The following is a 26,357-nucleotide window of genomic DNA, read 5'->3' on the forward strand; positions in this document are numbered from 1 at the left end:
TCATTTTTGGGGGGAGGTGGGGGCTTGGTTTTTGCAAAATTATAAAAGGAAGTGCCACCTACAGTGCAGAGGGAATTTCAGAAAGAAAACAAAGATCCCTAACTAGGATGAAGATGGCAGTCTCCTGATTTTAATTACCACCCTCTTTATCAAAAGGCATCATTCATCACTTGGCCTTAAATATACTCTTCTCTGATGTACACATAAAGCCACACAGTTTTAGGTACCAGTATTTCTTCATTTGTGAGTAGGGATAATGACACGTGTCCTGTTAGCTCATTGTATGGTGGCAAGGACCAGGAAATCACAAACACAAAGGGATGCCTATTTATTGAGCTGAATTACATATTCTAAAGCTGCATTAACACCATGATGAGGAAACTTGAGAGAGTGTGTGATTAATTCCTACAGGACAGGCTTTTGAAGGACTCTTTGAAAGAGAAAAGTTTGGAGCTGGATGTTGGAAAATGGGAAGGCTTCAAGAATGCTTTGACATTGTAAGTTAATGGGGGAATCATTGCCTACGGCAAAGGAGGCTGTGGTGACTGGGCTCGCTGTGCATGTTCTGCAAATGACTTAGCTCCAGAAACTCTGTTTTAACCCCAAAGTAGTTGGAGCTCAGCAGCCTGTATCTTCCCGGCAAAAGAACCCAAGAAGACGGCATGGGAAAAAGGCTTTTGTCACAGACTGCCTGGTGGAATTCAGTTGCTTGGAATGGAATCTGGCCAGGGCAATTGCTGCTAATAATATCACTACCCTGGCAGAAAGTTTCCAGGGAAACTTTATGCCTTTGCAGGGTCAGGATCTCCTTTTACGTCTCAGTGAAAAGCCTGGAAAACCACAGCCAGAAGTCAGCGGTCGAGAGAAACCACTCTTCTTGTTGAGATCTGCAAACTCAACATCTGAGCCCAGAGGGGAAGGGCAGGCAATAGGACCTTAGGGCTTTTGAGGTAGAGATGGCAACCAGAGTCTCAGTGCTTAGTCAGTGAAACAGTTTAGTATATCATCATGCCTTAAGTGCCGTTCAAACAAGTTTACATTTTCAAAAGGGCCAGCTCCTTATTCAGTGTTGTGGTTTGGTCTCTATCCAGACACAAACGTTAGGAGGAGAAAGTTTTTTTTTATATATATATATCCAGCCCTGCGTCCTCCTAACTGATGGAATCCCTGTCTCCCTTGCCTTTTTCTTTCCTTCCTTCTTTTTCCAAAGCAGATGGTCATGTTAGCAAAAAACCTCTGATAGTGTCATTGACCTACATTACAGTACAAGCTAAGCAGCTACAGAAGTAATCTAAAGATGAGAAAAAAAGGGAAAGCTTGTTGGGTTCCCCTGAGTTAATCTCATTGTGTTCAATTTCCAAGAGAAGGATGGTAAACATATGTGCTTTTCTCCCGTGCCTTTATTGATATTCTGTTCAGGACTGTGAAAATTAAAATACAGTGCCTCAGTGCCTCAGTTCCACTTATAGCATGATACTAAGTGAGTGGGACAGGATGTTGAAAACAGCCAAGCAATTATGCATTTGTCATGGGTAATAGGGAAGGTGGAGTTTCCTTCTTTATTTAAAAGGCTTCCTCTCCCATCATATGGGTTCTTGTCCCACAGGACTTTGCTTGCGGTATAATTTGTAGTTTCACTATTGTTCTGAATACCCTGTTTTCTCTATTTCCTGTAGATTATTGTGCTATGCAAAAGATGTATTGTACTAATAAAATAAAATGAAAACTAATAAATGCCATACCCAAATGCCACATGGGCACATAAATCAGTTCTCTGATGGCGCGATTCACTGTTGGGGACTCTGAATGACAAACCAGTCAGCAGGCTGGATGGCCTTGGGCAACTTGTCTAATGTTCCTGGCATGTGGGAATAAAATAGCTCATAGGATTTTTTTTTTTTAAATGAGTTAAATGGATAGTAACCTTAAGATCTCATGTAAATGCCATGGAGTCTTTACTAATTAACATACTCTAGTTTCTTTGATGCCTGCTGCAATCTGCTCTCTTTACCTGACCTTTACTTTGTAACACTAAGTAGTAATTTGCAGCTGCTGGCTTTCTGCATGGAGGCCCTGAAGGTAATAGATTCCAAGATCTATAACCTCTTCAAGGAGTAAATTAATCCTTTAAAATCTCCACAGTTAGTTTCTTAGCATCCTTATCAGGCTTTCTGATACTTGTTGGATAACATACTTTAATCTAACCAATTGATTTGTTATCTCTAAACACCATTTTCATCTAATTTGCAGCTCTGATGTCCATTAGCAAGTGATTACAGTGAATGAACTTAAAAGCTGTATGTTGAGATAAAATGCCTTTTCGGGTCCTTTGGAAGTCCTGGGAGTGATAAATCTGTAGTGTGTAGGAAGGCTTAAAAGGTCATGACAGTTGGATCCTAAGGTTGATACAAATGGTTCTGCAGTTCGATTTCTCATATTTATAGTTTGCACGTAATCTTAGGGCATCAGTGAAAGGTCATTCTGGAAATACGAAATAACCAGGAACTAGTTTGCAAAAGTAGATATAAATGAATACCCTTTTCTTAGAGCACTTATATCCCATATAATGGGTTATCTATCTTTAGAAATAGTGGTATTTTTTCCCAGAATATCTGCTTTAATTCTGAGTATACTTCTGTGTTGTGGGGTTGCTGCAATATAATATATTCATTAAGAGATCCACATATTTCAGTGTTGTTTTGTAGGTGCACCATGCTAGGAGATTTTAGTGCTCTATTTAAGTGAATTTTCTAGATAACCGAAGCTTATCTTTAGCAGACAATAGTGTCTTCCCTCCTTTTATTTTACTTCAAAAGATTTCAAAATTATATCTTCACCTTCCTTAAACAAAGTATTCTATATTTGTTATTCCCTTTATTATGTGAAGTTTAAATGTTATTATTCTTTGCAGTGGTTGTGGTATAGAAGTGATATCTATCTACTTTACTTTATTGATTGAATTAATTAAAAAAAATGTATTGTCTGTAACCTGCTTTTCTTGCTTCTGCTTATCACATAGAAGAATTTGTCCTTGGATAAATACTTTCTCAAAGCTACATTCTTAAGGTTTTCATTTTGCTGCTTTAAAAGGAATTTCAAATCTGAAACAGGAAAAAAATGAAAGTTTTATAAAGACTTAAATTGAAATAATTATATTTTGATTAGGCATTATTAAAGTGAAGAACTCTCTGAACTAGTGCATTTCATACTAACCTGTAGCATCTCTCTGAGAAAGAGGCTCATTCTTTCTAACTGCTATTAATTTTCCCTGCCTGGCCTCCAATTCCCATCCTGTAATACTTTCATATGGTGGCATTTGCTTATCGCTAACGCGTCACCGTGAAACTCCAGCTTGATTCTCTCACACTTCTAGGATGCAGCTTTGCTGGAGTGATAGCTGTATTTGAAGTTCTGTATAGGCTCTTCAGAGTACAGTCACCCAGTGTATCTGAAGCAGAGAAGAAATGGGAACCTTCTGAGTGAAAAACAAAAAGAACCAGGAACCATCTTCTGCACCTGCTTCCATCCTCCCTTTCACCTCCAGAATGGATGGCAGAGCTCTACAGAAATGGGCCCAGTTTCTATCAGTAGGACATTCCTAGGTTGAGTAAGAGCCTTCTGTTTAAGAAGGAACACGGCCCAGAGTCCCACCATATGCCTCCACTAATGACACTGGGCTGGATGACTTGACGTGGTTCCCACTCTGGGGTGGGGTTGTTAATGCCGGGCTTGGAAGGGCAACGTAAAATATAGCTGAGGAAGGGAGACACATCCTATCACGAGTTTTCAAATCGCTTACAGGCCACTCAACTTGTTTGTCAAGGTTTTATGGTCCGTGCCAAGCTTCTGGCTGTGTCACAGACAAGGCCATGCTCTTTAATTGATTCAGCCATCACTTATCAACCGTCTACTATATGTGAGGTAATAATCTGGGTATGGAATAAGATGGGCAGGATACACCTTCTCCATAGTTGGCAATCTAGTAAAAAATTCATATTATATCATATAGTAGTAGGCAGAGGGTTAGGAAAGGCATTCCAAGGGAGGTGATATCTAAGCAGGATTAGGAAAATAAAGAGGGATCAGTTAACTCTTAGTGGAGGGGATAAGAAAATACATCTGCCTGAACAAACAGTGGTGACAAAGAGTATTCACGGGCTCGCAGACAGTTCCTGAGAGTCACTTAGAGTATGGATGGGGAAACTGAGTTATGCGAGCCAGGAGTCAGGTCATGAAAGGTTTTGTGTACCATGGTAAAGAAGTTAAATAATGTGCTGAAAGGTACAAGATTACATTGGAAATTGTAGACAGAAGATGGGTATTGTCAGATATCCATTTTGGAGAGTCAGAGAGGGGCAGGAGTGCAGACAGGGCAAGGATTTAGCAGCATGAGACCAACCTCTGAAAGAGATGATACATTTCTATCCTCCAGGCAACTGACTTTGAGAGAAACCACATAGCAAATGGAAACACCGAGTCTGTATTATCGACCGTGGACGAGACAGGAAGAAGTACCTGTAATAGACTGGAATCAGGGAGTTGATTAAAGAATAGAAATCCAAGCATACTGAGATACGAAAATTTGAGATTTGGGGAAATCAGGAATAAAATTACCATTATATCCGCAAAGTCCTGGTGTAAAAGGCTCAGAGGCAGGTGGAGTGTTCACCCAGAAGAATTTCAAGAATTCCCTCATTCATCCATTGCCCTTCAGAGATACTAAGATGAAAACCCCTTTCCCACTGCTAAAAACTCTTTCTACTTACTTAACATTTACTCAGAGACTTCTGTGGAAGGATTTGATTTTGGTGATTTAAACACAAAAGTCCTCTGAATCTGGGAATAGTGTTACCTGACCTTAGATTTCAGGGATATCTGAAGATGTTTTGCTTTCCTAGAATAAGGTTTTTAGGTCTGTGTGTGTAGCTAGTGTACTTTCCTTCATCTCTTGTCTCAGGTGACATCCAAGAAGTATGCAGGCTAGATCCATGACATCACTGAACTAGACGGTTCTCCTTCTCAAGCATTGTTTCCAGATGTCCAAATTCCTAAGCATAATCCCCTTGTCTGTTCTAAAAAACAACATTTCACTATACATTTTCCCCCAGAGCATGAGATTATTTCCGTAAACACAGCTGTTAATTATGTACCCAAACGGCGACCAATGTGGCAACTTGCTGAATTAGTCCCTGGGCACACTGTCTCCTTTTTGGAATAAGAAGAGATTTTCTTTGATGCAGCAATTATAACAAGTACTTTTCCACTCTCTCTCTCCCATCAATTTGTTTGAATAACCTGCGCCTTGCCCAACCTTCTCTTTCTAACGAAACCCCTTATTCCTAAATGCCCTCATTTTTTGACACTATTCCCCACAAATTGGCCCCATATCCTCCTCAAATTTAACCTGTAAGATACGCTGATTGTTAAATGGTTGCATGTCAGTTTCACTCACAGGAATCATTCGTACAGTAGATGTTTGGAGATTTTGATATGAAAAATGTCCTTGTAGAAATCAACTGTAATAGGAAACTTTCTCCAGTAATTCTCTGCTGCAAGCCTAGATTGGTAGCCAGGGAGAAGATGCACAGTAATCTATCTCATTGTATCCCTCAACTGTTACAATTCCAACAGATACTGCATTCAGAACCTCTTTTATCAGTGCTTCATAACTTTCAGAGAATGTTCTACTCTTCCTACCTTATTCGCGTCAATCAATAAACAATATACTACCTGAAGAGAAGCCAAGATGTGTCATTGCGATAATGAGGCCTAAAGAGCTGATAGATGTTGGGGAAGAGATACTGAGCATTACCAGTACCAGAATAGCTTGGATTCTAACAACCTTCAGCCATTGCTATCAAGAAGGCAGAATCTGGGCTTCCCTGGTGGCGCAGTGGTTGAGAGTCCGCCTGCCGATGCAGGGGACACGGGTTCGTGCCCCGGTCCGGGAAGATCCCACATGCCGCGGAGCGGCTGGGCCCGTGAGCCATGGCCTCTGAGCCTGCGCGTCCGGAGCCTGTGCTCCTCAACGGGAGAGGCCACAACAGTGAGAGGCCACAACAGTGAGAGGCCCGCGTACCGCAAAAAAAAAAAAAAAAAAAAAAAAGAAGGCAGAATCTAATCGCTCAAACACACAAAGTATTGTGAGAGTGAAAGTCTGGCAGAAGACTGTGTTTCTGCATGTGCGTGCGTAGGTGAATGCTTATAGCCTGTTGTAATAAATACATTAAGAAGTGTAGATAGGTGCCCCAGTTTTGCATATTTCCCCACTACTCAATATTTTCCAAATAAATACGTGCTCCTTTTATAGTATAAATATACTTCTTAGTAAAGGCGTGGTGTTTACAGGAATGATAGTGTCTTCGTAAATCTGTTTCATCAAGAATATGACTCTTATTCTAGACCCATGAGTTTTACCTCTTGGCATGTTGGTTAATTGTCTCCTTTTAAATCTGCAAGCAAGGTGATTTCGCTTTGGTGAGCAGAGGTCTGAGCCTAAGGTCTGTGTACAGGCCATCACGTGTGATCAGGTGAAAAGAGAGGTGACCCAGTCTTCCTAATCAGAAGGGACAAGATCATCCCTGAGTGAAGGATCGTTCTTTCCTTCCTGTGCCATCTGCTTTTACACCAGCATTTCCTGCATTTTTTTTTAAATTGTATAAAGTCAAGTTTTGCCGAGCACCTATTTCATTGCCTGCTTTTCTCTACAGACAAATCCTCCCTGAAGCCAGCTTACCTTATCTCCTCATACTTTATATGACTGCCCAATCTGAAAATATGTTTTCTAACCCTGAACTTCAGTTTCTACTTCTACTTCTACTTCTATCCTGTTTGGAATTTGTCTTTACTCTTCAGGACGCTTACTTTCTATTTTAGAAGTTACAACCTGTACTTAGTAAAGGAACTGACAATATAAGGCATTATGAGTCAGTGGCTTAGACATATATATCCCTCATGGGCCTGAGTGACTTGGAATTTGAATATCCTCAATAAATGCTTATAAATTCAGCATAAGGCTGTATAGCATAAGGGGTGAAAGTGTTGACACTGGCCACTTATTATCTGTGTGATTTTGGGCTGGTCACTTAATCTCTCTGTGTCTCAGTATAATAATCTGTAAAATGGTAATACTAATAGTAGCTGACGGATAGAATTATAGCCTTACATGAGTTAATATGTGTAATGTCCTTAGAACGGGTCCTAGCATATGGTAAGCGCTCTTAAATATGATGTTACGTGAATTAGTAAAAAATCAAAATTATAGTTTAATTATAAAGAACATACAGGAATTTAATTTAATGCCCCAAACAGTACTATTTAGAGACTTTCTCCCTCACTTCTTCTTTCCTTTCTTCCCTACGCTCCTTCCTTCCTTATTTTTCTCTTTCCTTTTCTTTCTTTGTCCCGACTGCTCTCCTTAGAATTATGAACTGTGACACATATGCAATATAATGATATTTGGATATTTAGTGTTCATCTAAATACTTGATGAGTTAATTGATGGGTAAATTATCCTAAAATTTTAAAAAGTTATGTTTCTATCCATTTTACTACCAAATATTGATTAACAACTTACTATGTAGAAGACAGTAGAGGAAGATGAAAGATTCCATATCTGATATCGATACTCCAATCTGGTAGAGGAGACAAACAAATAAACAATAAGAACAGCAGCAACAACACTGAGTAATTGGTTTGGGGAGATAGCATTTCACCCAGTGTGCTTTGGAAGGACAGAGGAAAGTCGCCCTACCCAGCCTGCTGGGGCAGGGGAGACTTCCTGTTTCTTCACAGGATGGACCCATAACCTATTTACTTTTTGGCCCCTCAGTCTGTGGTGTTGGTGGTTAATTGGTGAACTACAACATGTAGACACAGTAACCCCTCATTTATGGTTTTGTTTACAATCCTAGAAATGTTCTAGAAGACAAGATATCAATACCAACCTTTAGGAAGTCTTGCATTCATATGCTGGCTTTATGTAAGTATTGTTTAGGGAATACTTATTTTCAAAATGATTCATGGAGGTGAACAGTTACTTCAATGGCATGTAAGTCCCACTTGTGCATTTAATTATTTAGTAATAGGCTGTCATTTCTTGCTTGAGAGATTGAAGCCATAGCTTAGAGCTGAAGTGCTAGAAGATACTACTCACTATAGGTCGATTACAGATGAGACAGCATATCTAGTTGCAATAGTGCATCAAAATCAGAAGCTCAGGGCTTCCCTGGTGGCACAGCGGTTGAGAATCTGCCTGCCGATGCAGGGGACACGGGTTCGTGCCCCGGTCCGGGAAGATCCCCCATGCCGCGGAGCAGCTGGGCCCGTGAGCCACGGCCGCTGAGCCTGCGCGTCGGGAGCCTGTGCTCTGCAACGGGAGAGGCCACAACAGTGAGAGGCCCGCATACAGCAAAAAAAAAAAAAAAAAAAAATCAGAAGCTCAGTCTGTCTAAGTTGCAGCAAAATAAGGCAGGCAGACAATTTTGATTCCTTGTAATAGGGCCTGATTTATTCCTTAGGCCAAATGCTGTGTTTGTGGAAATGCATGTAATAGTTCTGCCTTCAGTCATAGAGATCTCTGCCTGAATCTAAGGCTCCGAGGCTTCCTTGCAGGACGTGGAAGAATAAAGTGACAGAAGGCAGTTCCCCTTTCAGGACCTTTAAGAAATGGTACCTCATATTTCAAAGAAAGTTAAAGTAAACTTTTTGTGTCAGATAGGTTTATTTCTTGGCCAGTCTTTGCCTACTGTTCAATTATATACATAGTTTGTTTTTTGTTTTTGTTTTTGGAGTATTGTGTGCTTCATTTTAGTTTCTACATCCTTGTGCCACTCAGGGGACGTGCTGTTCCCTTCGTGTCCAGACTGCTCTCTCAGAGCCCCAGCCTGCAAAAGCCATCAACTAGGAGTGGCTGGCTGCATGGCCTTGAAGGTGGGAAAAGCACATTGGCCATCTGTCTGGGGCTGGTACAGAAGCTTAACAGAGGTGATTCTGGATAATAGTCAGATTGATGTTTTACCCCAAGCGTGCTTAGGGGGGCTTTGTTTTGCATGTTTTTCAGTAGACCTGGTTTAAAAATTCATGGCTGCACCTGGCTGGTTGTTCTTGTCCTCTGTTTTTCCAATATTCTGGCACAGCCAAAAACCCTCCTCAGCAAGAGACTAAATTGGAAAAGGGTTATGTTCAGAGCTTAGAAGAAAAACTGTGCAGTTTTCAGGAAACTCGCCTAAGTATAGGTGCCATGAACTGAAAAGATGGGGTGTTTTTCAGGTCAAGATTTCTGAAAGTTAGCAGCATCGTGTAGCTTGCTTTTCAATTAGTCTTAAAGCAAAACACCCTTTAGCTCAGTGATATATTTGAAAAATGGAAATTTGGGTTGGATCCTGTCGCCTACGAATTCCAAAATGCTCAGAGGTGTTTGATGGACTAGATGCAGACAAAAAGAGCCAGAGAAATGTGGCACTGTTTTTCTCAGTAGATAATCTTACCGAATGTCTTAAAGATGATAGATCAGTGAGAAAAACAGTTGTTATTTGATCAGAGAAAGGTGCTATCTCTTTTATGTGAGATTTATTCTTGTTTGGAAGTGAAAACTCTGGTTCAGCTATGGATGAGCCAAATTCAATTTGGTGAGGATCCAGGGAACTCAGCTTCAGATCAATTAATCTGTAATAGTTTCTATTTCCCAGACTTCTCTTTCTCTCTACCCTTTTCTCCAGGAAAAAGTGATGAAAGATATTTGCTCAAGGCTGAACTTTAATAAATAAAGTGACCTTTACATTCTAGCTCAAAAAGGTAAATATCATCTCATAGGTTTCATTGGCAACTGAGCCTGGATGGGGTGGGACTTACGCTTATAATGCAGCACTAGAAGAATTTACCTTCAGGGAAAAAGCAGATTTGATAAAGGGACTGGTGAGAAACACTGTATGTCAAGAAGATCTACATCTTCTTAAAAATTGGCAGTCTTAGATTGAGAAGCATGATGAAGTTTCTGTGATTTAAAGCTTCCACTTAGCACAAACTTTCTTTCAGCTGTCCTTCTTACCACAGGTTTACCTATGGTAAATTTCTGATTTCAGAAAACCTGAACTGCCAATATGTAAATTAAGAAATTATTCCCTTGACACAAAGAAACAGCACAGACTTCTTTTAAACAGGTATTCCTTGCACATTCTGCTAAATAAGGACAAAACTTAAGACTCACATGCCAAGAAAAGATCAATTGAAGATGAAATCTTTGGAAAAGGTAATATTATTTATAGGTATAAAGTATTTGATCCAATAAAATTTGATTTGCCTACCTCATTAGAATATATCTTTCACCCCAGAATAGTTGTAAAATGTTTGAACCGAAAGAGACACTAGAAACTAACTTTCTCTTCCAACCCAGTATTTTAAGATGATGACATTTGGGCTCAGAGAGGTTTAAGCGACTTTCCTAATGTCCCAGAACCAGCCAGCGGCAGAAGTGAACCATACTTCCCATTTCACTACACACTTCCTTCCGCCTTGACTGTCAAGTGGTTCACCCACTTTACAGACCATTCCCCTTTGGAACACTGGACTTCTCTCATAGTCCTGTAATTGTGGCACGTTTTTTAACTTAATCATGTTGGATAACTTGAGTACATGAAGCAAGCGTCTTGTTCCCCCATAAACGCCAAAGATAACAGAAAAGACCATTATTCTAAAGGTTCAGAATCGATGTGGTTTTGGTCATCTTTCCCAGCAAGAAGGGTCCTCAGAGCCAGAGCTTCTTTCCAGCCCTATAATCAGCGCAACATCACCTATCTCTTCCTCAGTGCTCCCATCCTTATTCTTTTGTATCTTGTTCTCACAGATAAATTTCAGAGTAATGAGATTCATCTAAAGCCACAGAAAGCCTAGAGCCAGTTATAAGAGTGAACTAACAACTGTTACATGTCTTCTGTGAGCCAGCAAAGTAGACAGTTGATTGGTAGTTCCTAAAGTCTGTTCCTCAGAGCCCTAGTTCTCTAGAAGCTCCATGAACAAAAACAGATTTTGTCTTCAAATACATTCAGCAAATGTTAAGAAGTATCTCCCTTTTTGCCTCCAAATGTGCTTTTCAGAGACATTAGTAAATCAAATAAACCTTAAAAATTTTTTCTTTATTCTACTATTCCTCAAATTTGCATGACTGTTGAATCTTTGTGATATTGCAACTATGAATTTTGCTTAGAAAATTCTGTGCTTTGGATCCATTTAATCGTAGTAAACACCTACTCTGTGAAATGGACATTTTTAGCTCCACTGCATAGCCATGACAATAAAGAATCAGATAATAAGTGATTTCTTAAGGTCACATAACTAGTAATAAGAACTGAGAATCAAGTTCAAGTCTGTGCTCTTAGCTCCTGGAGGAGTCTCAATTCAAATACCTATCGCTTGAACAGGCAACTGGAGATGTGACTAAGGATTCATTGGGCACGGGTGTTTTATTTCAAAGAAAAAAAATGAGATAGCCTATGAATTGGGGGAAGTGAGGAATATCCCCAGTGTCTAATGTAATCTCCACCCTCTCAGTTTGTTGTTTGATGTCCCGTTTTGAATAGCAACAAGGACGCAGTACTTATTTTTTATTTAAGGTCTGAAGTTATGCTGCATTTTTTTTTTCTCTTATTAATGACAAGAGCGAACAGATCCAGCTTTTAGTACTGAGAAGGCAGCAGAGGATAATACCGATTGTGATAAACCAGAGATCATATGACCTGACCTCTCTCTGTAGGAGATAGCAGCTCTAAAGCTCTTGTTGGTTATGACCATATGGGAATATGGTCCTGATCAATCTGGACCTTGTTGGAAAATTGGCTGATCAACAGTGCTCTTTGGGCCAACATTATTTACATCAAACAGAACTTGGAGACCGGTCAGAGTCAGCCTGTGCACCATGGAGTTTTAAACTCTGTATTTCACTGTGCTACTTGCCAAGGAAAAAAGTCTTTCACGGAAATGATTCCTTTGTGGCAGTTCCACATTCTGTGGCTTGGAAAATTTGTTGAACATTAAATAGGCACATGTGCTCATTACATTGGCAAGTGTGAAATTGGGGAGACATGTTTTCTTTGTCCTTCTCTCCTGTTAGATCCTTGAAGAGCGTTAGTTGTCAGACTCAGCTGTCTTTTCCCAAGGGGTGTGCTTCTGAAAAATCTTTTTTGGAATCTCCAGTACTTATAAATCTGGCTGGAAATAACTATAAAGTATGATTGGCATTCTGGTGGATTGGATTCCTCATGGTAAAGGCTTAACTGCCCAGCTTCAGGGATACTGGTATTTGGTCTAAGATTGCGTGTGTTCCTGACACTTCTCTTTTTTTTTTTTTTTTTTTTTTTGCGGTACGCGGGCCTCTCACTGCTGTGGCCTCTCCCGTTGCGGAGCACAGGCTCCGGACGCGCAGGCTCAGCGGCCATGGCTCACGGGCCCAGCCGCTCCATGGCATGTGGGATCTTCCCGGACCGGGGCACGAACCCATGTCCCCTGCATCGGCAGGCGGACTCTCAACCACTGCGCCACCAGGGAAGACCCCTGACACTTCTCTTAGCTGAACTATTGCAACAACCTCTTAAGTGAGCTTCCTGCCTCCAACTTCTCTTCTCTTTAATCCAACTTCTGTATCACCTCCAAAGTGGTCCTTCCACGTGAGCTGTAGTCTTTTTATTTCCCGCTTTAAAATCTTGAATTGGTGTGTATGGCTCAGAATAAATAAACTCCCTTTGGCTATTTAAGTCAGGACCCCTTTGCATGGCTAGTAAAGCTCTTTTAACTTGACTGTAGACTGCTTTACCTAACTTCTGGCATACTGCGGAACTTGCTATTGTTACCCAGTCCAAGCTGCACTGCTCGCTGCACGACAGACAGGCCAATAAATCGGAGACGAGGTGTTGAGGCAAGGAAGACGACTTTATTTGGAAAGGCGGCAGACTGAGAAGATGGCAGACTAAAGTCTTAAAATAACCATCTTATCGGGGTTTGGATGCCAGTTTCTTTTATAGCACAGAGACGGGGAGGAGATGAGGAAGTAAAGTAAAAAGCCCGTAAGATTTGCAAATGTCCCCTGGAATGGCCAGCCTCGGGGAGGGGATGTGTTAATTTCTTCTTTCTTGCAGCCATCCACAGGTGGACAGGGTCCGCATGTTTCCGGGAACAAAGGCACTTTGGTTTAACATTCAGGCAGAGGGGCAGGGTTCCCCGAGGCAGGCCATTATGTAGAGACAGTATCCTTTTAGTGAAAAAAAGCAGCGGAAAGCAAAGGTTAAAGTGAAAGAAGCAGATCCAACATGTAGTCAGGTTTGGCTCTTCCCTGTTACACTATTACCTGAGCATGCAGTGTGTGTTCACACTTCTCTGTCTTTGTAGAGGTTGACTCCTCTGCCGTGAAATCCTTCCCGCCCCTTCTATCAAATACCTACACATTCCTTCAAAACCCATTGTAGAATCCAGTGCACAATGGCTCCTTCCCTCATTCCAACAACAGGAAAAAAATTACTTTTTTGTATTCTCACAATACGTCGTATGTGTTACTACCTGTACGACTGCATTTTCCCCTGACTTTTACCTCTTATTTCTGTGGCAGAGCCAGTTGTAGAAGAATTCACAGTGTAGTGAGGCATTTCAGTGTCTCATTTATAATTTAATTCCCAGTCTTAAGTACAATAGCTATCACTTGGTGCCTAAAACTTACTTAAATAAATGAGAAGAAAAAAAGAGAGAAAGAGAGAAGAAAGAAATGGTTGAATGGTGAACATCTGGCCTAGAGTGGAGTGAAAACATTTTTCTCAAAAAGTCCTTTATATTTCAAAAGTCATGGTTTTCTATTCGTTCTTGAAATACCTGAAGGCCGAATCTAAGAATTTTGTTGAGGGTATTTCTGTATTTTTGTTAAAATATCCTGTAGATAAGACAGATTTTATAAGGTTCCATTTAGTGCCTCAATTATGAATTCAATGTAAATTGTATCAAAGAGGGAATAGTCAGTTTAGTTGACAGTTTCTCATGTGTTTTAGACAAATTTGCACATGTTGGTTAATAACCACTCTGAGCTCATACTCACTGGTTAGAAGCCCTGCTTATTTGGTGGTCTCATGTTTAGAAGGCAGTACCTGGGAACCAGGTTCTTGGGTGTTAGCCATACAAATGCCAAAAATGCTCTGAAATTGTCTTGGAGAAGTTATCATGTCCCTCACTGCCTAATTTCACTCCCTTGTGGTTTGCTTCAATTTCCAGTTGGAATATCTTAATTAGCATTCGTAAAGGGCTGTGTAAAGTTTAAATGAAAATGTCATGTATGTATAAAATCTTCTTAAATAGTAGCTTAACTTGCAGGGTTTTTTTGTGAAGTGAAGTATTTTTTTAACATCTTACAATTTATGATAAATGGGTTACAGGAAAGGTTTGCCTATGAATTGATGATCGAGTCAAAATGGAGAAATCATGTTTTCTGTGGCTCCTTTATTCAGGGAACACAATTACTGAAGTGCCTGTGTGATTTAGAGTTTTTAATCTCTTAATTGCCTTCAAACTTGAAATGCTTATCAGGGGTCTTCTATGTCTACTCCTGTATAATATGTGTAGAATGATACTTTCTTGCTTTTTTCTAGAAACTTAGATGAAGATTGAAAATGTGCATAGATAGACTGTTACAAATAGACTATGAAGTAAGAATGGCAATATATATATATAAATCAATAAGAAAAAGAGTAACAATCATGATTTAAAATGGAGAAAAACAGTGAACTGGCAGTCTACCAAATGAGGATATTCAAATGACTAAACACACGTGGCAAAAGGAAGAAAAGGAGGGGGGGAGGAAAGAAAAATTCACTATCATTAGTAATGTGTCTTGACACAAAATATACCTTTTTCCCTGGTCAGCTTAGAAAACATTATAAAGAGAGAGGAGAAAAAAAAAAAAAAAAAGGTAGTGTTGGTGATAGGTACTTCCCATGTCCCTGATAGGGAACCATGAATTAGTATTCTCTTTTTCTGAGAGACATTTGGTAATATGTATCCAAAGAGGTAACAAACTTTCTATTCTTTGAAACATAAATTCTACTTTAAGGAAATTACTTGAAGAAATAATAGTTGATGTACAGAAGTGTTAATGTACATTAGGTCATAAGAGTATATCAGTGAAATTTAAAAACCTTCTAATAAGGGATTAATTGCATAGTGGTGTTTCCATCAATCAAATTCAATAGAATTTGAATTGGCTATAATAGAAGCCAATAAAAAATGATAATACTAAAGAATATTTAATAGCCTGGAAAATGTTTGCAATGTAGTTTTAAGGTGGAAAAAGCAGGTTAAAAAGCAGAAAGTATCACTTGGAACTCTCTCTTGCTATGTAAACCAATCTTTCTCTCTTTCCCCTCCTCCTCGTGTGTGTGTGTGTGTGTGTGTGTGTGTGTGTGTGTGTGTGTGTGTGTGTGTCTGTGTCTGTCTTTCTCTGTCTCCCTCCCATTTATGTATGTGTGTGTATGTATATATGCATGGAAACAAAGATTGTAAAAGCAGACTTCAAAATGTTAGTGACAATTATCTCTTCTGCATAGTGATGTTTGAGTGATTTTTCTTTTCTTATTTCTGAGTACTTTTGAGGTGGCATTTTTCAAACTTTTCTGCAATGAACACATGTTAATTCTTACTCAAACTTGAAAAATATACTAAATTTTAAAGCAAATAAAATGAATAATTTAAAAGAAACAAAGTTATTGTATCATTGGTACATTGATATTTATCAAAAACTGGACACCTGCCAGCTAACTTAAAGCCTACACCCCTATCATTAGGAGCGCTCTTTTCTTCTTCCTTTTACTCTGAATTGAAGGAATTAGATTCAGTACCAGCTGTTTGTGAACTGAGGAGGGGCCAGGTTTGAGAGGCTCCCCAGTGACAAGACTAAGCAGCAGCCTGACACAGTTCACATGTGACCTTCAGAGGAAAACATGATGATCAATGTGGGCTCCAAAGAAGAGCCTGCCAGGTTTATAGGCTGGTCCACACAACTGAAATTCTAGAATGTCTAAGAACAGGCAAGTGGCCATCAGTGTTATACAGGCAAGGCTTCATTTGGTGATCAAGATATTTGAGTGAGGGTTCTAGAAAAAACATAAATTGATTTTAGAACAGGGTTTACTTTGAGAATGTGTTCTTAATTTAATAAAATATGTCATCAGAAGAATTATTTAGATTGAAGGTGGAAAAGAGGTTTCTATTATATTAGTAGGAGCCTGTCTGACAGTGGAAAAGTATGGAATTAATGGGTGGAGTATGGGGAATTATTTGAACGTAGAAAACTATTTCATGTTCAGCGGAGAGCTCAGCACACTTCAGTAGTTCCAGAAAGCATTGCTATATTATAGTCAAATGAATTAACTGAGTTGTATTTTCATGACCCTGAATTTCAGGGAATGGTAAATGATATATGGTATATTCTGTCAAGGAAGGTGTGGTCTATCCATGGGTTTGTAGGACCTCATGTATATAACATACATGCCATTTTCATTTAAACGTTACATAGCACTTTCTTCTTTAATTAAACATGGTCACTGTTTTTTAAAAGTTGCTCAGTTACTGGGAAAATTCACTTTTGGGAAGAATTCTCTGAGGGTTTCAGATAAAGAAATCTTCCACTCTGTAGGATGACCATATAATTTATAGTCCAAACCATATATTTCTGAGTGTCAGTAATAATATTTATGATGGTACAGTAGGAGGAAACCGGGACTCTACAGGACAAAATATGACATATATTCACCTCATCTCTGATCCATTCAGAGAAAACCAAACTGCCTGTGAACAGTCTCTCATATGGTCAAAGCAGCTCTTAAATCAAGATCAGTCAACTTTGTAAATGATGGTATCTCTGTGGGCATATTCAACCCATCACAAACGTGAATCTCAATAGGAAAATGCTTTTACATAGTCACAAAATAGAATGGAGCTTCTATAATTAGATTGTATGATAGCACCTTGATTAGGTATCATTCTGATTGTTAAGGATGCTAACTTCTGAGCAACTGTGGTGACCAGATACATAAAAGATATTAGCCCAGATACATAAAGATCATGTGTTTGCAAAGGTTCTATGAAGGCAACATTTTTGTTCTTTTTGAACCCTTTTTGGGGATCCTTTTTATTCCTTTTGAATCGTGGGGCTGAAAAATGCCACTGAAGTCAAGAGGGCTGGTTTTGTAGATATTTTCTTAAAGTGTGGACTCCCCGTTGGTAGTAACTTGGAGCAGATGAGTGTTTTGTAGGGTTGGCCTAGTAGCCATAGGAATTGAGCTACACAGCAGGATGCATATAAAATAAAAAACATAAAATGAAAATCGTAGACGGTTTTATACCAGCCTGTGCACAATGAAAATTAAACTTGCTGTATGTTTCTGGGACACATTTACCATTCAACCATTCACAAATGGCCTTTTGTTGTTTTGGTCCAAGGCTACCTAAAAAGTCAGTCAGTTTATTTTAAGACCCAAGAGAACAGTAAATATTCCGTTTTTTTGCTAGATTGTGTCGTAATTGATATTGGTGGTTCTGTTGTGAACATAAAGGGACAAGAACTGGTTTTGCTCTTAAGAAACTCATTTTTTATAGCATGAGATCCTTAATTAAATGATGGGATTGAAATGCCTAGATATGGGCTCTCTGACTGAATAGTTAATTATGCACATTTTAATGAATATTTAATGGATATATTCTTCTATAATTTAATCTGGGCAGTTTATGTATCCTGAAAATCCACAGACTAGAATTTCTTTTTTTTTTTAAGTGAATGGTGTTTTTCTTTTTTCTAATTTATTTATTTTATTTTTGGCTGCATTGGGTCTTCATTGCTGCGCACGGGCTTTTCCCCAGTTGCGGCAAGCGGGGGCTACTCTTTGTTGCCGTGCGCAGGCTTCTCATTGCGGTGGCTTCTCTTGTTGCGGAGCACAGGCCCTAGGTGTGCGGGCTTCAGTAGTAGTGGCACGTGGACTCAGTAGTTGTGGCTTGCGGACTCTAGAGCTCAGGCTCAGTAGTTGTGATGTGTGGGCTTTATTGATCCGTGGCATGTGGGATCTTCCTGGACTGGGGTACAAACCCGTGTCCACTGCATTGACAGGCAGACTCTCAACCACTGTGCCACCAGGGAAGCGCCATGGCATAAACTTTTTTGAGAACAAGCTTGTATGGAAATGTTTGTTTCCTTACCTGTACTGTCATTAGGTCAGAGCTCTTTTGACCATTTCTATCATTTTTTTCTCACCCCCTACTTATGATAAAGAATAAAACCAGTTTTATGGAGGAGCGAAGGTAGAAGAATAAGGAAGAGGAGGCCAGCACCATTGTGAAAAATCTGAGTGTGAACCAGGACTGGGTATTTTGCTTCCATAGATTTATATTTAAAGCCCCCTCCCAAAATTATCTATATTTCTTCAAGAATGTCTTACCAATCATCTTGTTATTGAATCGCCATTATTTAACTCCTAGTCCCTGATTGCCTCCCCACTTCTTCCCATCTAGGCAATATTTTTATGAGATATTTGTGAAACAAGATTTATCTCTTTCTTTTTTAGAACTCAACTATCACATTTTATCAGAACGTACAGTACTAATGTGGCATTCTTTGTGAAGTAATAATGGTATCATTGGCACAAAGCTTAACATTGCTTTCACACAGATGATCTTATTTGATCCCATAGATATCTTTACCACTGATCAGCAGTGTGACCTTAAGCAAATCACCTCATTCCTCAAAGCCTCATTTCCTCTTCTGTCAAATGGACGTAATATCTATCTGAAGTATTTTAACAGTTTAATGAGGTAATATATTTTAAAGGTTTAGTGGAGTGCCTGGTACATAGCAGATGCTCAATACATATAAGCTTTTTTATAGTATCACTACCCTCAATGATGAAACGGAGGCTCAAAAAAAGATTAAGTGAGCTGTGAGATCTTCAAATTGGCATCAGAGACATGGCAGAAATGAAACCCAAATCCATCTTTGGAGTTAGGCCCCATGGGATACTGTGATTATAGTATATATTTATGGTTTGTTTTTCCTTCTTCTCATGGCATGAGTGGGATTCACTAAACTCACTTTCTTCCTCTTTTCTGAGGAAGTACACACACCCACAACATTGACAAAGGTCAGGTTTAGGATTCGGTCATGGCTCTTCTTGTGGAAAACAAGCATGTGGTTCAGTATCCCCACACTCAGCCCAGCATATCACCCTGTCCACATGCATGCAGGGGATCACAGTAATGGGAACAGAGTCTCACAGCGAAATGGTGTTTTTTAGTTTGAGATTCTCTAAGTTAACTCGAAAGAGAGGGTTGTGTTCCATAGTCCCAAGAGAAATCAGAAGCAATCTTCCATAAACTTTCTTTCTTGAACTGTCTTCCAAGGAGTGTAACCGATACGTAACCCATATGTTATCATTCCTGGTGAGTGTTACTATTCTGTGCCTTACAGGGTTTGGCAAAAAGAGTATTGACTGAATTATCATTATTACATAATAGGTAATAGGTTGGGTCTTCTAAGGCTATTAAGAGAAGTATGAAGGACTGAAATTGTTTGATACACTTCTTGAAAACTCTTTTTTTCCCCCTGAAAATTCAAAAGCTTTGAGTCCTCATAAAAAAAAAAAAGTTCAGAAGTAAACTTACAGAATACAGTGCAAAAGTTTCTCTCCAATTTCATTGAATCAATATTCAGGTCACAAGAAGATGGTCTATTGTTTCTCTCCAATTTCATTGAATCAATATTCAGGTCACAAGAAGATGATCTCTTAGTATTGAATGACCCTCCTTCGTGTTAATGAACATGGGTGGGTTACTTAACATTAGGTGAGCTTCACTGAGTTTGGGGGAGAGGGTGAGAGTGGGACTTAGGACAAGTGATTTCTACAGACTCTTTTCTATCCGTGTTTACTTGATAGAACCTTTTTCTTTTTAATAACTTTCCTCTCCTTTTCTCACTGTTGTTCGTACTTCAGTGACTTCCTTTTCATGGGTCATTCTGGGATCCTGTGTAACTTTCCCTAATACTGTCTTCCAAACAGTTGCCCATTGCTAAGCACTTGTTGCTTTCACCCTCAGCTCATCTGGGAAGGGTAAATGCCCACCTCACATTGGGAATAGGCAGCTCTTCCATCCACATGGGTCAGCCAATTATTTACTTGCTCTGATTATATTTTGCTTAATTTGTTTTTTATATTGGAGCCAGAGTTTTGCAGATAGCCTCTTATACTATTTATAGATAGATTTTTGTTTGAATGGAGTGGCTAGATAACTAGAGTGCCCAATTGCTGCTATTGTTATTTTCTTTGTCATTGTCATTATCACTATGGAAATTACTTATTATGCACCTGTGATATGGGCATCTGGGTCTGAGTTAAGCCTTGAGCAAAGCAAGAGAGATATCCCTAGTATATTACCTCTTCTTGAATGACAAGGAGTAGACAAATGAGCAAACAAATAATAAACAACACATAAAGTAAATACTCTTTGCTCTAGGACCAAAGAAATGGTGGGAAAAAATGTATGCCTTGGGGTGGTGAAGCTGCCTCTTATTAATAACTCCACCCTGCCTAAATAGGTAGATAATGGAATTCCAAGAACAACACACCTAGGAAAAGAATCTGGAAGACTAAATGGTAGGAGCGCTCTTCTGGGAGGAATGTTCTGAGTAGACACCTGGAAGGATCAGGAAGCTGTCAAGCAGCGTTTTGTAGAATTACATCATTTAACCCTATTTTGAACCTGGAGCAAGTCAAAGAGAGTGGAGATGCATTTGATGTTTGATGACACTGAGCTTTCAGAAGGACTAATACCCAAAAAAAAGGTAGAAGTGACATATTTGAAATCTATAAATTGCATTTCACATTCATTTATCACCTCTAGGAAGAGCAAATAAAGTTTTTTCCTTCCCCTGAAGTGGATGATGAACGATTGCTTAGAATTGGGTGGTGGGAGCCGGTGTCACCATTATTGACTTTCTATGGAAAACAGTTCACCTGTAGATGCAGTGAGTGCAGCACACCCTGCAGGACAGGAGTAAACTGGTTCTAATCACTCATGGGCTGATCTGAACAGAGAATAATTACTTTCCCGTTAAGGGCAGACTCTTCCCATTGTCTCTACCCACCCCACTTACTTCCAAGTAGCACAGCAGAGATTTGTTTCAGAGGACTCAGAACCCTTGATGTCACAGGGATCCATGAACTGCATTTAGCAGAAGCAGGGATGAAGAGGACTCATTGCTTTATTCCTTCATTTGTTCATTTACAAAGATGTATGGACCTACTGTGGAACAAGCTTTATGCTAGGCAAACAAGCCCTCTTTTTAGAGAGCTCACTTCAGGAATCCTGCAGAGTTTGGAGTCATGCTTTTTATAAAGGTCTTTTAAAGTTCTGTCATTCAGATTGTATTCCAGAATGCAGAGGATTAAACACAGCAAAACACCATTTATTCAGAGTCACATGAAAAGCCAAAAGAAGGGAGCTTCCCTGGTGGAGCGGTGGTTAAGAATCTGCCTATGCAGGGGACATGGGTTCGAGCCCTGTTCTGGGAAGATCCCACATGCCATTTAGCAACTAGGCCCATGTGCCACAACTACTGAGCCTGTGCTCTAGAGCCTATGGGCCACAACTACTGAGTCCGCATGCCACAACTACTGAAGCCCACACGCCTATAGCCCATGCTCCACAACAAGAGAAGCCACCACAATGAGAAGCCCGTGCACCACAACAAAGAGTAACCCCTGCTCGCCACAGCTAGAGAAAGCCCATGTGCAACAACGAAGACCCAATACAGCCAAAAATAAATTAATTAATTAAAATAGGAGAAAAAAGAAAGCCAAAAGAAGATAGCCAATGTAAATCAACAAAAACAGGGATCACTGAATATATTTAAGGAATGTAATCTATTATTTTTTGAGGAATATTCACTAATTTGAAGTTTCTATTTTGACAATATTTCCTAGTAGAATACCATCTTGAGAAGATAGAACTTTATTATTATTTTTTTTTAATAAATTTATTTATTTATTTTTGGCTGTGTTGGGTCTTCGTTTCTGCGCGAGGGCTTTCTCCAGTTGCAGCAAGCGGGGGCCACTCTTCATCACGGTGCGCGGGCCTCTCACTGTCGCAGCCTCTCTTGTTGCGGAGCACAGGCTCCAGACGCGCAGGCTCAGTAGTTGTGGCTCACGGGCCCAGTTTCTCCACGGCATGTGGGATCCTCCCAGACCAGGGCTCGAACCCATGTCCCCTGCATTGGCAGGCAGATTCTCAACCACTGCGCCACCAAGGAAGCCCATATTGATGGCTTAGAACTTTATTTATAAAGGGCATCATTTTCGTCTAAAGATTGGATCACACTTATTATTTACACTGTATCTTTTTTCTCAAATGGGTTAAACCTTTTCTATTTAGGTCTTAAATTCTTTATTTGCTTACTAACATATTTACTTTTCATAAACTACAACATGACAGAACAAACTTTAACTCATTTGAAATATAATTACTAAAAGATTCTAATTTGAAGACTGAAATAATAAGATTCCACTAATCCAGTTAATAGTTCATTAAGCACTTACTATGGTTCAACCACTGAACCAGTTGTAACCTAACTGTGTTGGAGCTTGTGATTAAGCAATTGAAATACATTGTATACAGTGGTGTGTATTAATGTGTGTGTATGCATTTGTGTGTTTACAGTTCAGGTGGAAATGAATATAGGCCATAATATTAAATGAAAAAAAAAAACAAGCAAAAACTCAATCCATGATATGATATGTAGCTGCGGATAAAGGAGTAGAAGGGGGCACAAACATGGTTTCACTTGTTGATGGGATAGGGTCAATTTATTTTTCTTTGTAAGTTTGTTTATTTATGGCTGCGTTGGGTCTTCATTGCTGCGCACAGGCTTTCTCTAGTTGCGGTGAGCAAGGCGACTCTTCATTGTGGTGCATGGGCTTCTCATTGCGGTGGCTTCTCTTGTTGTGGAGCACGAGCTCTAAGTGCGTCGGCTTCAGTAGTTGTGACTTGTGGACTCAGTAGTTGTGGCACGCAGGCTCAGAAGTTGTGGCGCACGGGCTTAGTTGCTCTGCGGCATGTGGGATCTTCCCGGACCAGGGGTCATGGCATGTCCCCTGCATTGGCAGGCGGATTCTTAACCACTGTGCCACCAGGGAAGTCCCTATTTTTCTTTTATTTTGAATTCTACTGGCAGTCTTACAAAGTTGTTTTTGCAATAAAAAATGGCTAAACAAAAATGGATCCAGACTGACCTGTTTGTTTTGAGTAGATTGGAGCAGAGATTTGAAAGAGGAACCACTGGAAGGTTTGTCTAATACAGATGCATCTGTAAATCTTACAGGGGGGAATATCCTGACATCTTCTATAATTTCCAAAATGTCAAATTCCCAAATAGAAGGTTTTAGGTGAAGACTGTAAAGAAATGGTGAGATTTTGGTCTACATATTTTTAGTACCCAGAAGAAAAGACTGAGGAAGCCAGGAGTTATATTTACTTAATGTTTAATAACCATATGTTTGAAAATATTTGTATTATTCTACCTCCCCCATCCAATAGTACTTAGATGCAGAATATCTCATGCAGTTTGTTGACTCAGAGTATAAATGAGTATCAGAAGTATTTTAAATAAATGATAAATAATCAACTTGATTTGATGATATTCTGTAGGCCCAGGGTTTTTATTTTGATGAAGTAGTCTGCCAGGAGAAGCAGGTGGTGAGATCCGCACTTGTGGGAAGAGAGTAAACATATTCTGGTTTACAGGGAAATAGAAAAGCAGGGGAGTGGGGAAAATCACCTTGCCTGAGATAATAGATGCCTTATAAAATTGAACCTCTTCATATTATCATAGAAATTACTTGCTGGCAGTAGTGCAAAAGGCTGTTACATATTATTGTTAATTGTGGTTGGAGACACAAAGCAATATGATCATTTGATGACTTATTTGTTTTTGGAAAATGACAGCTTTTGTGTGCCAGTAAATATGAAACCCCCTGGAAATATTCTTGTGAATTTAGGAGCCATCTGATCGTCCTTGCTTACTTAGTACGTACAGTAGACTTTAATGATGACACGGAAGTTTGTACTTAGCAGATTACCTGATGGTTCTGCATCAGTTATCCAGAAAGGGAACACTGTCTGCTTGGTGACTACAAGACAGAGAGACCTATTACTTTGTCCGAATTTATGGTCGATGGACAGTGGCTTCACCAGAACATGGGAGGGGAGGCAATTAGTCTCCAGTATTGTGTGTGCTCTTCGTCTTGTCCGGAACAGAGCTGACAGCCACAGCGTTCCACTCACTCCACTTCATCCGTCCCTTTCTCCTCTTCGAGAAGGGCAGGGTGAAAGAACAGCGAGGAACCTGAAATTCATCCTGGGTAACATAAACACAGTTCAGGCTGAGCGTGTCTGGTGTGAGATCGTCGTGTGCCATTTGCCGTGATCGGACACCACTTTGGAATATGACAGTAACTGTCCTGAGGTTTTGATACGATTGCCTCCAAATGCCTGAGAAAGCCCTGTGCGTTTGCCTGGCACTCTGTTCTCTTACGACAGGGCTCTAGTTTTTTTTTGTTTTTTCTTCCTTTCTCTCTCTCTCTCTCCTTTTCCTGGAACCGCCACATCCTTAGCTGGTAATCTTTAAACCCTGGGCTGCAGTGATCTCTCTTCATACGGCCACACATTAAGCACATCTTTCATGCTTCTCCAAACCAAACTCAGAAAGTGCCAATGAATAAGCTGTTGGGGAAGAAGTCAGTGGGCAGCATTAAGGCCACCTGACTGGAGGCATAAGGTGTGCACTTTGACTGAGTGAAAGGCCACCTGCAGAGTCGGGAATGAGGTGCTTTATCACATATTCCTAGAGGCGTGAAACAAGAGAGTAAAAAGCTGTTTTCAGAGCAGCTCCTCTGTCTTGCTCCTGTTGCGGATTGTTCACACTGCTATGGCCAAGGTTAACCCTCAAAAGGAGAAAGTCCCAAGCCTCTGGAGCTGTGAATTTTTACATGAGTGTAGCATATTCTTTTGTCAATAGGCCAAAGGTGGAGAAGGGCATCCAATGACTTTTTCCATGGAACTTACATTCATATCTGCTCAAATTACTCTGGGCATCTTTCTAGATCTAGGTGACTACTCTGAAAAACTTTCCATTCATTCCTTTAACTTTCGTTCATTCATGTCAAATATTTATTGAATATATAATATATGCTGGACTTCATTCTAGCTGCTGGGAAGGCACTTGTGGGGATAAAAATAGAGAAATATCACTCTTCTCATGGGTTTGTGTTCTAGAGAGAATATATAGACAATAAAGAAAATAACTAAGTAAACTATTAATATGTTAGCAGGTGGTAAAGGAGCCTTTGGACAATACCCAGAGCAGGCTTTCGAATGCACAGTCTTTGACTCAAGACTCAGAAAATCAGACTAAAGGCAGGATGACATGGGATATTGTTGATGTGAACAGGAGGGTTTGCGATGGAGAGAAAACCCAGTGGACTCCATCCTCTTTCTACTTCATTCCACCTTTCTCGCAAAAGACTGTGACAAGTTTCATCCCCCCAAAATGGAGACTAGACAAGGCTCAGCAGGAAGGAGGGCTGGGGTTAGGGGAACAATGGGAAATATTTCAGATTAAGGAAATAACCTTGGGGAAAAAAACCAAGGAGCCCTACAGGAGGGAAGAAAATGCACTCCTACATTTTCTCCTCCTTCCTTTCAGTCTGTCCCACCTCTTGCGAAAACAGTTTCATGGCCTTGGTCCAAGGTAGGAGAGCAAACCTGACAGAGTCAAGGTCCTTGCTTGGCCAAGCGTTCTTTGCCTGTTCCTTTTCCCTCCCTTGTCAAACATTTAGCTCATTTTTAAGCCTCGTAAATTTGCACACTTAACTTTCTGTTGTTTTCTTCCCTGAACAATTCTCTGCCGCAGATTATGTTGCTCACAGACCCGGAGATTGAGAGCAGTTTACTGATCAGCTCGGACGAAGGGGCAACCTATCAAAAGTACCGGCTGAACTTTTACATCCAGAGCTTACTTTTCCACCCCAAGCAAGAGGACTGGATTCTGGCTTACAGCCAAGACCAAAAGGTGAGCGTGATCCCCTTGTTCGAGACTGTGGTGCACGGTTGTCCTAGGGAAAGACAACTACTTCGTCATCGCTACATTTCTTCTCAGCTGTCAGGTTTGTTCTGTACAGCAGCTTGAACCCTGTGCCGGTGGGGCGAGGGGCAGCAATGTGGATCTCAGGTTGCTTGTTTGAGCTGTGTAAGCATCTGAAACAGCACACAAAGGAAAAGCTAGACCCTAAGGA

General features: G+C 40.1%; 1 protein-coding gene across 3 annotated transcripts in view; it reads left to right on the forward strand.

Annotated features, from left to right (window-relative positions):
* Window positions 1-26,357, forward strand: part of SORCS1 (sortilin related VPS10 domain containing receptor 1) — a gene marked incomplete at its 5' end in the record, with an annotated part of 555,414 nt that overhangs the window by 314,229 nt on the left and 214,828 nt on the right. For all 3 annotated transcript variants that reach the window (XM_082855012.1, XM_082855013.1, XM_082855011.1), the window contains one exon: window positions 25,976-26,134. In XM_082855012.1, coding sequence (XP_082711138.1) covers window positions 25,976-26,134 — 159 coding nt within the window. The remainder of the gene's footprint in view (window positions 1-25,975; window positions 26,135-26,357) is intronic.

This window comes from Leucopleurus acutus, assembly GCF_964270905.1.
Source record: "Leucopleurus acutus genome assembly, chromosome: 14".
Classification (NCBI taxonomy): Eukaryota; Metazoa; Chordata; class Mammalia; order Artiodactyla; family Delphinidae; genus Leucopleurus; species Leucopleurus acutus.